The following is a 12,930-nucleotide window of genomic DNA, read 5'->3' as shown; positions in this document are numbered from 1 at the left end:
TAATTAAGAAAGACTTCCTGGGAATACAGTGGGAGTGAAATGTTTTCTCTGGTCCCTGTCTTCTCCACAAAGTTCTCTTTATTATTATTCTCTCCTGGCTCTGGCTCTCTTAACAGTTATGCAATTAAAAAAAAAAATCCTAAAGGCTTTAACAGTCACAAGATGTCTTGAATATAGAACTACAGAAAGAACAAAAATGGAAGGATTTTCTTCTGAAATGAAATAAAATAAGTAGGAGTTGAGCAGAAAATGGCATTTGACATAGGATCTAATCTATATGAAGGAAAGGCACAGGGCACTGTTTCCCAAAGAGGGCCCAGGAGAGATTCTACAAAGTAAAGGGAGTAGAGGACTTGAGAAAAGTAGGTTTAAGAAATTCTCTTAGAATATTACCTTAGGAATCCATATTAGCATTAAAAGTACTGAAAAGATGTCCATTGGAAAAAAATGATTTCATTTTGAGAAACTGGTTGGAACAAGAAAATGAGTGAATAAGTTCCTCTTTGTGACAGACACTAATCTGGCTACTTGGAAAGTTCTAATCGGGCAGTCTCAACCTCAGCACTCCTGACATTTTGGGGCCAGGTAATTTACTGTTGTGGCATCTCTTATATGCACTGTAGAATATGAAACAGCATCTTCTAGTTATGAGACATCTCCAGGTATTTTGAAATGTCTTCCAGGGGACAAAATCACTCCCGTTTAAGCTATCTTGGGTTCACTCCCTCGTACAGAACATCACACCTATTTCAGGCCTGCACCCTATCTAAATCCACCTTTCCTTTTCTAGTATTGTCTAAAGTAGCTCAAACCCAGGATTGAGTGGACACCCCAGAGCTCCCACCTCCTAAGGGTGAGCTTTCAGTTGACAGTGTCCTGTGTCACTGTCCACCGTGACCACTACAGCCTCAGCTCCCCCAGGACCGATGTGGCAAGTTGTGGGGTAGCTGATGAGAGGAAAGCAGGTGCCACAGAGTCAAAGCTCCACAAAGCAGCCAGGACTGCAGAGCGCCAGCCCAGGGCCCCCGTCCTCCGTGTGGTTACCTCATGATGTTGGAGGCGTCCTCAGCATCGGGGTCAGCGCAGTACTTATTGGCAAGGATTAGGCACGCATCTGCTGACTCTATCTAAGACACCAAAAGAAAAAGCACAGGACACAGACACATGAATAGCCAAGCTTGGTTGCAGTCTCTGTTGAGAGCTCTTAGGGAGTCTGGTGCTTTGTGAGGACAGAAAAAAATAATCCTGAGAGATTACAGTTTTTATGAAAAGTATAGGTTGCAAATTCTTGTTATGGTGTAAACAGCTCCTCTTGTTGCTGTTGGAGGGCACAATACATATCTCCCTAAGTATACTTTTCATTTTGCATAGCCGCGTACATGTAAGCTTTCCAGATTTCTTTAAATAGCAATTAATTAAGCCTTTCAATCCCTCCCCACCTCCTTTCCCAATCGTCTGCACTGGTTTTCCTTATTTTTCTGGTCAGGAAGTGTAGGTAGGTGGTCTAAACTCCTCTCACATTAGCAAGCTCACTGAACGGTTGGGCTTAAGAAATTTAAACTCCAGAGTCCTTCATTTAATTTTTTTCACATCTTCCCTGGCTGTGGAGTAAGAGGAAATGAGAGCCTTAAATCAGATAACAGCTCAGAACTGTTTAGTATTTAATTAGCATTCAGATATTCAAAAGACAACAAACCCATGTGTATGAAACGTTACAGAGGACCTCAAAACACACCCTACTGACTTAACTAAACATAAGCCAGAAAGGATTTATTCCTTAGAGAGGATCCCAAACTGTGCTAATAACTGTTTGCATTTAAATTAGGCCCATGAACAATAACTATTTTCTCTAAATTCTCATAAGATTTGCCATTAGCCATAACTTAGATCATGTCTGGATAATATTAAGATTAACTGGAATCTGTAAGAGTAGAAATTCTCATGCTAACTCTGGCCGGCAAGCTGTCATCCCTGTAGTAGGCCTTTCCTGCATGTGGTGGGAGCCATGGTTTTCTCTGTAGTGTGCCACCAATTGTCTCTTCTGCTGTAATAATCCAAAGAATTTACCCAAATCCTCTTACCTTATCCATATTTGCCAATTACATTATTTGCTGAATTAGGGGGTGCCCACAATTAGCATTTATGCCACAGGAATCACAGTATTATTCAATACCCACGGGCACGCGAATATTAAATGTGCTCACAAAGCCTAATCCAATAAGTAAAGCGGCAGATGCCAATTTGCTTTATCCCTTCCCCTTAGAAGCCTCAGGTGTGCTTTCTAAAAAGATTCCAATTTAGCAGGTTCTGGCAGCAAGTGATATCAGCGACCTGTACCTTTAGCATTTGGTTGGGTGGGGAGGAGGGGGCTGTGTGGAAAGGAAACTTAAAATGTTTTATGTTTTGGTAAAATGTTACTGTATATATATTCTTAATAGCCCATGATGTAAATACTAGATTTTAGAGCTATGTTGAGTTCAATTTAATTATTTAAGATGTGAATTACTTGATCTTACACTGGAGATGAGACTACTGAGGCCACGCAACTGTACCCTTCCTTCAGCAGTCTTGACATTGAGGGGACTAACAAAATTAATTTCATGTTATGACTAGTCCCAAGTATGGAGGTATGGAATGCTCGCAGGTGGTGTGGCATGTGTCCACAGAATGAATCCCTGAGTCCAGAGGCAGGGTGATGTCAAGGCTGGTGGTACAGACTTCTCTCACTAGGGGTTTGGAGGTGACTCTTGACCGTCCTAGATGCAAATCCCTCACCACCGTCAGACACCCCCAGCCCAGATGGAGTGAAAACAGAAGTCACCTCTTCCTTCTTACCTTGACTCTTGCAAGATCATGTGGATTGAGGACTGAACCCTGATAAAATTCCACCTGAGTAAAATGTCGTTTGAACAGAGCTTCAAGTTCCAGGTTAGGGGAAATGCTGTGCAGGGAGAGAAGCAATGGTCACCATGAAAACACATACAGGCCTTTCAGCTCTCTGGAGCCCTTCTCTCAGATCACCTTCAGAGTAGTCTCCTTTCTTGCCATAAGTAAAACTCTCACACTCAGAGTAAAAACCCAGCCCAGGGAACACCCAAACCAGCACTGAGGTCAACTAGAGTGCTTCATGACCTCTACACAGTTCGAGACCTATGAAGCCAAAGGCCCTGGACTTAGTTGTGTGCTATTTTCTGAACAGAGAAACCGAGATTGGGACATCAAGGGCAAGTGAAAGCCTCCTTGGGAGCCTTTGTTCCTTCCATCGGCTGCCTTACCCCATGTGTGTCTACCTCAGGACCACAAGGTCTGGCTCAAAGCTTTCACCTCTAAGCAGCCACACACGGAATGCACTTACTCTCAGTACTGCTGTTGTTCACATGTGTACACTATCTCACATTCTCGGAGCTGAGATGTACAGATGTCTTTCTTGCTGGTGGACAAGGACTGAAATAACTGACTTGTTCAATCATCAAACTCCACATAGATGAAAAGCACCTGCTCACGACAAGGTGGTAGGTGCTGAGGGATGGTGTTAGTTAGAGCCTACATTCCGACCAGGTGTGAATCAATGCTTGCCTAGCCTTGATTAGGAACTTAGTAATAATCATCCTGTTTTTGATCATTTACTATGTGGCAGACACCATTCTGAGTACTTGACAAGTATTAACTTATTTAAACTTCAAAACAACCCTACAGGAAGGCTTGCTATTAACCCAATGCTTCAAGAGGTTAATTAACTAGGCCATCTACAAAGATGTCGACACTGACATGATGCTAGGGACACAGAGGTGAATCCTAGCAACTGAAGCATTCACAGGCAGCTTGTTGTTTCTGACTATAGCAGAGTGCAAGAGAAGGGCACAGGCTGTGCAAATCTGAGATTTCCAGATCCAGGAAAATATCCCCGGTCATGCAGAAAGCTGTGTTCTTTCCCTGATACAGACACCTGATATGGTTCTGCCACTCAAATTAAATTGACTCCATCCATTAATACAAAAATTGACCTAAGTGTAGCACATAGATGTGCTCATCTGGAAATGCCCGACCAACATGAGGGTAGAATCTGCACCCTGCATCCCTGAGTCACCCTGGAGGCTAGGAGAGGATGGACCCCACAGCAGGCAATCAGCGGCGAGGCACTGACTTTGATCTGTGTGTACCACTCCTGCCCATGGCTAGGGGGCACTCTTCAGAACTTTGGGGAAATCAGTGCTGGTGCTCAAATATGGTGAACAATATATATATATATATATATATATATATTTTTAGATTTTGTTTATTTATGCATACAAGAACTGAGGCCAGAGGTGTGGTGGGGGGGTGTGTGTGAGAGGATTCACCAGAGACAGAGGGGGGAGCGGAACAGGTAGAGCTACTGAAATACACTGCTGAGGGGAGCAGTGGGCAAGACAGGAGAGGTCTGCTGTGCCCTGTTAGTCATATCTCTGACCTGGGCTCAAATTCATGCCAGACTGACTGGTAATAAGTGCTGAGTCTTAACCCCTGCACCACCAGGGAGGCCCACATTTGGTATTCCTTTAACAAATGCTAGAAAGAAGAAAAGGCCCAGCACCAGAATTTATTGAGAAGTTAACCTCAGCAAACCCAGACCAGGATGAACCCCTAGGAAGTCAACCCCATATCCAGCCAAGGCCAACATCTGAGCTGGGGTAAAGCGGGGCCACAGCTGACCCCAAGATGCCTCTGCCACCCATGTTGTTCTTCCTGAACCCCAACTCTCGATCCCTGTGTCAAACTATATTTCTCCATAAATGGAATCAGGCAAAGCTTAACTCCTGGGGCGGAGGAGAGATAGCTTAGCTCTTCTCACCTATGAAACAAACTAAAGATTTACCTCCATAGTTGATTGTGCAGGCTAATCTATTTTTCCTGTGATGGTGACAGCTAACAGTTATTGAGCACTGACTGCAAATCTGACTCTGTACATGGATTATGTCTTTGCATTCTTACATACTACCCAAAGATGTAGAGAGAAGTCGTTATGATCTACCCATTTTATGGATGCAGAGACTGAGACCCAGGGCTAATCAACTTGTTTAGTCACTGTATTGAGCCCAAATACGAAGTGAGCTCTCTGAGTCCAGCGCATGTACTTTAGCTCCCTGTGTGATTAAGCAAGAGACTGTGCACAGGCTCAGAGTCGCACACCGGAGGTTTCCAGGGAGGCAGTGATAGCTGATCCACTGCCTCCTGTTAGGTTTGCGTCTTGCTGGATGACTATGGCACTCCGGCTCTCATTAAGCATCCACACCAGTGCAGCTATCCATTCCAACTGCAAACACACCCAGGTCCATCCATGAATCCAACGAGCTGAGAGCACAGTAATGATGTGTCTGATTCATCACAAATGCTGCAATTATTTGCTAGAATTGTCTCCACAGAGGCAGACTCTGTTCTCGCCGCTGATCTATGTATGTTGCTTCCTTTTCCACTGGTTCCATATTGTCCTCTGCATTGAGGTCAGCAGAGAACACAACTGATTCAACCCTGCCGCCCTCTAACACTGCCCCAAGCCCCCACTTTCTACAAACATCCAGGAATTCTCTCAAGGGTGCCTGGTTGGGCAGAGGGGCCTCTTACTTGTGAAGAAAGACGATCTCCACATTGACATCATCCCGATCCTTGTGCAGAAAGTCCTTCAGGAAGTTGGAAACACTCTCCAGCGTGATGTGTCCACAGACTACAATGTGCCTGAACAGGAGAGGCCAGTTAGAAGAGGTCGGCGCGGTCTCAGCCCAGCACCCCACCCAGGCAAGACAGAGGAAGCTTGCAGCTGCAAGGAAGCATCCATCTCCCCCAGGACCCCCAGTAAGCGCAGCCCCAACCCCAGAGGGCTGTGAGGCAAAGCAGCGGTGCCGGCAGGTGCTCAGAGACTCCTCAACAGAAAAGGCATATGGCTTCTCACCTGATGCTGCACAAAATCCTATTAAAAGCCCAACCGTTTGGCCAAGTGGTTTTATGCATTTAACAATAAGTGACATTATGCTTGCGTTTAAATGCTGCATTATCAAGTCCCTTGCAGATTCATATCTCTCCCTTTCTGCCCACAAAGCGTCTTCCCGGGAGATTTACCGAATGAGTCTTGGTTTATGACATAGAGCTTATCAGGTAATGAGATAACAAATCTTGCTGAAACGATGATTTTGTGTGTAAGAAAGCGGACTTTTATCAGGGTGGCTAATGTGCGGCTTGACACGTTATGGGCTCTGCTGGCCATAAGCAGTAAAAAGGAAATTTTGCATTTTTCCACCATCACTCCTCCAACAATGGGGGCATGTAACACTTTACAGTAAGTGAGCATTACTCAGCCTCAATGGGGTAGGATGCCTATGGAACGGAGGTCACACCTCCCTGGCACTGCTACCTTAGGGTGCTGAGCTTTTCCAGTGAAGTCCCAGGAGTTTAAGATGGAGAGAAGCTGGGAAGGGAGGAGGCTGGAGCCATCTGCTTGGTCAGAGCGCTCTGGATTTCCATTCCTGGAGATGGTGGCACCCTGACATGAGTCCCTGTTCCAGAACCCCTACAACAGTCCTGCCAACATTGTGGACTCCTGAGTCATCTAATCTGACAGCTGGCTATCAGCGGCCACTTTCTTTCTTTTTTTTTTTTAAAGATTTATTCATTTATTTATGCATACAGAACTGGGGTACAAGCCAAAGTGCAGGGGTGGTGAGAGGATTCACCAGAGACAAAGTGGGGAGCAGAACAGGCAGACTGACTGAAATACACTGCTGAGGGGAGCAGCAAGTAAGACAGGAGAAGTCTGCTGTGCCATGTGGGTCACCTCCGGGGCTGGGGATTTAACTCGCACTGAAGCTACAGCTCACTTGCAGTGCTGCGGCCTAACCCGTGTGCCACCTGGGAGGACCCTCAGTGTCCACTTCTTTACAACCCTATGCCCGACTCAAAGCCACACGATTGACTGTGGAGGTTACAACCCAGTTGCTTTTAGTAAAGAGACTGGGCTAAGGGGCTCAGCTCAGATCCCCATGTCCTCAAGCTCAGAGCACCAGAGGCTGAGTCCCTGGCTGGGCTCTGAGACATGGGCAGGTGGCAAATGTGAAACATGGCAATTTCATGGGAAAAATTGAGAATGGCCAGGTCCTTGGCACTTAATAATTACCCTATGTGCATTCCAAGGAGGCAGCAAGCTCATTGGCTGGAGGCGGCTCTTAATAGGAGACAGAGATGATGGCTTATGTAATATCCCATTAGATGTCATTACAAGAGCCTGCCCTTTGGATGTAATTTGGTGCTTGACTAAGTATGTGAGAATAATGCAGTAAACTCATGGGTGAAAGGATAATGATGCAGAACAAAGAGTAAATCAATAATATGCACGATGCAGTTAATAATATGACCATTATAGACGTTATTGTTACAGTGCTGCACTTAGCCACTGGGCAAGCGGAGGCCACAGGGGAGGGGAGGACATCCACAGGCTACCTCAGCAGAGACGTCTAACAGGACTGCTCTACTCTCTGGTGGGTATCCGCTAGGTTGTGGGAAACCCTCATCCAAAGTTCATGTCCAAAACCCATGTGATTAACCCACTCCAGAAACACAAACTGTGTCAGAATACACAATAAAAATGGAACACTTGGGTTATCTACCAGGTATTCACCAGGTCATACCTGAACATGTTTCTTGTGGCCTGTGTTCCTTTATATAGACAGAGCAGACTGCAGGTGAATTTGTACATTCTGAGTCAGATTTCTGATAGGAAATTTGTCAAGTGTGCTCAAAGTAACGAAAAAACAAGATCTCCCTCCTGATCTGATCTCTTCACAAATGGTAGTGAGGCTGTTTGGGGGTAATTCTAATGCTTTCTTCCCATAGATTTCCATGGCTGAAAATAAAAGCAGCACAAATCCAATGTATGTGTTTACCCCCATAGGTCAGATATGGGGTTGGGGCTCTCGTGGGGGTGAAAATTTGATTTGATACTATGCTCTGCCACCAGGATTGTGTGTGATCCCCACTTAAGAGATAAGAAAGCTGAGAAGTGACTAGTAGCCAGCAATCTCCTGCACCAGGCCCTGCACAGCTCAAAGTTCTATACCAGCATAAACCTGGTCATTATTCAGAATTGGACAAAAACCCACCAGAGGTCCTGGGAAATGCCTGCACATTCTTCCTTCCTATCATAGATGCAAAGACTGAATGAACAGATGCCAGCATCCCTTTTTCCCCATTCATCTCTAGGACAGATGTGTGAGAAGTGGAAGGGAAGGAGATGAGTTCACCTCTCTCACCCTTGAATCAAAGGCTCAGCCAGCTGATTTATTCAGCCGTAGAAAGAGTCAGGGTTCTTTTCGTTGAAAATGTGCTTAGGCACATATAAAATATATTCCAATGCAATCAATATTATCCCTTAAGCCTTTAATTAGCTTTCACTTCTCTTAAGAAGTAGACAAATGCTGGCAGGAGAGGGGAGAAAAAAGAATTGACTTTTCTCATTTGGTGCTAGCTGTCCAATACCATTCTAGACAATTGAAAATATATATCTTTAAGCTACAGCATGATTTCTGAGGTGGAGAGCCGTCTTTATCAAAAAGGAAGAAAAAAAGCCTCCTTCAACGTAATTGGTATTTTTGCTCAGGAAAAAAAAAAAAGAAGAAGAAGAAGAAGAAGAAAAAAAAAAAGAGATTGATTGAAAGCAGATTGCCTTTTTGCCCAGAGAGAGTTATTAGGTACATTATCATGGCAACCTTGGAGAACCCATATTGTTCCAATCTGTCCTATATCTGATTTGAAGATTTACGGCTTCCCCCTTTTGTGCCAATAATCATTTCCCTCCATTTTGTTTTCCATACAGTGAAAGATATCAAGGAGCCCACATATTGAAAATGTTTGAATGCAGTTAGAATTGATGGATGGGGAGAGCTGCCTCTCTAACTCAGCATCTGAATTCAAAGGGCTTCTCTGACCAGCACAGCCCCTGCCTGGGGGAGCATAGGATGCCCAGAAGGGTCAGGATGAACGGTGGAAGGGAGAAATATATTCTCCCAGAAATATTTTCAGGGCTTTTGAAAATTCCAGGGCTATCCATTTGGGGATATTTTTGCTAGGAAAAAAAGAAGCTGAGTTTCTTGCATTTGTAATGATTACAAATGTAGCTGAGGATGTTTAAGAAGGACAGAAGCACGTGCTCCTTGCAGGCAGAGTGATGGCTGTTCACAGTGCATGGATGAAGAATACCCAAAAGCTCCTCACCCAAAATTATCTTTGCCAACGTCCATGACACCTACAAATCTACCATGCGAGATTCATACTTTGATAATCCTGCGTGAGCTCAGTTCAGACATGAAATAACTAAATAGTCTCGGGCAAAGTACCAATTCTGCACTTTGCAACTATAAAGTCAGAGTGTCTGAGAGGCTGCAGCTAGTACCTGATTCATGAGGTTATCCTGAAGATTTATTTAAACAGATAATATACGTGAAAGGCCCATCCTAAACATGATTAAATGGCAAGATTCTGGTGAGATCTGATCTGTAGGTAACAGATGGAAAGTGTTCTGTGGTCCCTCTAATCTCACCTAATCCTCAAACAATACTACTATCCCAGTGACTAGTGTACAGTATCTCCTCTATTAACCCAGAGAGTGCTCCAATGATCTGCATCTTTTCAGATTACCTCTCAACATCAACGTCCTTAAGCCACAAGGCTAATGCCCCACAGCAAGTAAAGCTATTTGCCCAGAATGTAACTCAGGTCTCCAACCTAATGTTCACTAAATCCAAGGTGACAGTGTGGAGAGCAGAGGCTGAAGGACTTTGACTTCTGCTCCTGCATGGCAGGCAGGGCTGGCCAAGTAGAGGTTCCTCCTAGACAGATGGTAAAAGGGACTGGAGGGGGTGGAGAGGGAGTCCTCAGTGGACCAGGACAGAGGCTTAGGCTGAGGACTGGGATGGACAGAGATGAACCTCATTTAAAACATCCAGTGACGCAATGGAGTCCAGCCACATTAGTTCAGAACAATGGCAGAAACTCTAAACCAAGTTTTAAACCTAAGTCACATCACCTGGCAAGCCAAAGACCACAAAGCAATGCACATGTCCACTTTAGCAATGCACATGTCCAACATGTGTCACCGGTAGTTTCTTAGCAGCCCAAGAAGTCAGGGGTTAAGAAAAGCCAAGTGATCCATTAACAACAGAATATTTAGAAGGACCATGCTATGGAGGTAGCTAAAGCTGTTTTTATCTATAGCTCTGGATTTTAGACTGACTATCTTAACAACTGATTTCTGGAGGGGCTGACTATACAGCCCCTCAAGCACCAGGGAATACGGCATCCAGAGACCCACTGAGGCTAAGTTCAGCTCAATGAGAACAAAAATTGGCTCACTTTTAAAAAGATTCGGGTTTCTTAGAGTTGGGGGTCTTTGAAATGGAACAGTGACAGTGATGGGCTCCCTTCCATGTCTTCTGTTTATCTCAGCAACAGGGGCTGTTGTGAAGATGGTGAACAAATGTAAATCAATAACCATTTATGATCTGACGGACTTCTGGGTTTTTTGAGTTTTGTCATGTTCTATGAACAAATATTTCTTGGGATAAACTAATGTTCATGACTTGAATAAAAAGACCCATCTCAGATGTACCAGGAAGCATCTTAAATGCCAAAATAGTAGCAGATGAGCTTTGGTAAAATGGAGTTACTCATCCAATGTAAGCAAGTATGCTTGGTTTGGGGTAAGAGTTTCATAAACATGGACTGGATTGAATTATGGGTGTTGAACACTAGTGGACTCGGGCAAGACTGGCATCAAGTGGCTGAGCACGCCTTAATCAGGATTGGAATAATGCTTGGTGACTAAGAACTCTAACAGGGTTCACTAGAAACCTTTCTATTCCTCATTCCATGTCCTACATCTTCACTAAAAATATATTAATGAACGTCTCCCATTATTCACTATCTCCAACGCCAGCATGAAATTCTGAACATCTCTTCAAGGTCCTACCCTCTCGTTGGTAATGGGCCAAGAAAGAATGTCCCAGTGGCTTTGGAACCTCAGTTTCAGATCTCAGTTCCAGTGGAGATATTTAGAATGGAGTCATTTAGATTTACTGTCAATGGCATACAAGGGGCATCTGAGGGGCTGCCAGAAAAAGCTTTTCAAACTCCAGGGAATGAGGCATCCAGAGATCCACTAAGGCTGAGCAGCTCAATGAGAACAAAAAATCAGCTCACTTTTAAAAAGATTCAGGTTTCTTAGAGCTGGTGGTCTTTGGAAATGGGAACAGTGACAGTGATGGGCTCCCTTCCATGTATGTCTCCCATTTATCTCAGCAACAGAAAGGCCCTTGGCAAATGTTTATCTGTGTGCCTTCATTACTTTGATGTGGAAAATGAGGTCCAGAGATTCAGCACAGCGCAAGGTGAACACAAGAGCAAGAGCAGACTTATCGCTTAGTTGGTGCCTTCTAAATAGAGGAAGCAGCTGGTGTGAAAGGAGCCTGGGCTGGGAAACAGAGACTGGGGTGCCACTTCTGTGTGGCCTGGAGTCAGCCACTATAAAATGAAGAGGTCCAGACTTGACAGACACTGACGAACCCTCCCAGAGGGCCCCCTTCCCTGCCCCATCTACTTCACAGCATCATCATATCTTGTCTAGACGTCTGCAATAGCTTCCTGATTCAGTTCCCTATTTACTCTCCCCACAGTCTTCCCCCACCCCCCAAAAAAAGCTAAAGAGCAAATCTGACTGCATCAGGGCCCCCGAGGGCAAGGAGGTCTTAGATCTCTTTAGCGGAGCCTCTCTCTAGCAAGACAATGTAAAATGCACAGCTCTGGGCTGTTTATTTTTAAAGATACTATATCCATTTTTACTGGAACAAGTATAAAGAACTTAAAAAACCCATAGCTATCCTGTCACAATAAATCATACAGAGTAAATTGAAAATCCTATACAGCTTTCCCTGAATACATTGTGCTCACTTTGTCAAAGAGGTAGATGAAATGTGGCATATATTGATCTAGATGTCTCTGTAAAACTATAATATTTATATCAAATACATATGCTAGAATCTCTTCTGTCTTTCTGCTGAGCCTTCTAATCATGCCTTTCTCTTCCCCCCTCCCTGTAACACCCCCGCCACTGGTAGCCCCTGATGCAATGGGAATGAATTTTAAGAAGTACTTGTCAAGGGAATTCAGCAGCACTTTATCATACACAAAGCAAGGTGTGGGTGGCAAGGGCGCTCACAATCACCCTGTGGTTAGTCCAAAATTTCCCCTTGTTCCTTGTGGTTGAATTTGAGCCGTCCAGTAGCTCCATAACCACCTCTCCAAGGTGCTTCAGGTACGCTGAGGATTAGAAAGACGCTGGGCCTCAGATTCCATGTCACCTGGTAGTCTTTCTTTGACTGCTCTGTCACTCAGTGCTCCCTGATTTGGGTCCTATCCTTCAGGGTGACTGACATCCAGGCATTACCTGTGGGAGCATCACCCCAGTGCCCAAAAGGAAGAGGGCTAATCGCATTCCTGCCTCCCCATTTCTGCTTGTACAGTGAGCTTGTCCCAAAGACACTGACTTCCATGCAGGGGGTCACCTTTGGTAACCAAAGTGAATGCCAAGCAGGTCCCAAGGTAGCTGTCTTTCTTCACAGCCTGGGACCTAGCTCAAGACCCCCAAAACTTGCTGGATTTTCAAGAACTATTTGTGACCATCAGACCAGTTGATGAAGCATGCTTGGATTGAATGTCCCTTTAACATGGTAAGAAATTTAACAAATAATTTACTAAAAGCTGTTAAATCATTGCTTGATTCTGCTATCTTAAATCTACCACCACTCACTATTATGAGAATAGCACATGAAGCCTGAGCAAGAGTGAAACAATTTAAATAATCACAAGCACTATTTTGCCCACAGTCCCCAAAACTTACTTTAACTATTTCCT

At 44.5% G+C, this 12,930-nt stretch overlaps 1 protein-coding gene across 11 annotated transcripts in view; it reads right to left on the bottom strand.

Annotated features, from left to right (window-relative positions):
• Positions 1–12,930, bottom strand: part of KCNMA1 (potassium channel, calcium activated large conductance subfamily M alpha, member 1) — a 658,697-nt gene that overhangs the window by 183,399 nt on the left and 462,368 nt on the right. For 10 of the 11 annotated variants that reach the window (XM_004680710.2, XM_004680711.2, XM_004680720.2 and 7 more), the window contains exons 10-12: positions 5,602–5,712; positions 2,836–2,941; positions 1,045–1,127 (exon numbers count right to left, since the gene is read on the bottom strand). In XM_004680710.2, the coding sequence (XP_004680767.1) occupies positions 1,045–1,127; positions 2,836–2,941; positions 5,602–5,712 (300 nt within the window). The remainder of the gene's footprint in view (positions 1–1,044; positions 1,128–2,835; positions 2,942–5,601; positions 5,713–12,930) is intronic. The other variant, XR_001145364.1, reaches the window with a different exon arrangement.

This window comes from Condylura cristata, unplaced genomic scaffold (assembly GCF_000260355.1).
Source record: "Condylura cristata isolate star-nosed mole 26May11 unplaced genomic scaffold, ConCri1.0 scaffold00011, whole genome shotgun sequence".
NCBI lineage: Eukaryota > Metazoa > Chordata > Mammalia > Eulipotyphla > Talpidae > Condylura > Condylura cristata.
The sequence above is the reverse complement of the archived record's forward strand: the minus strand, read 5'-3'. Positions and strand labels throughout refer to the sequence as shown.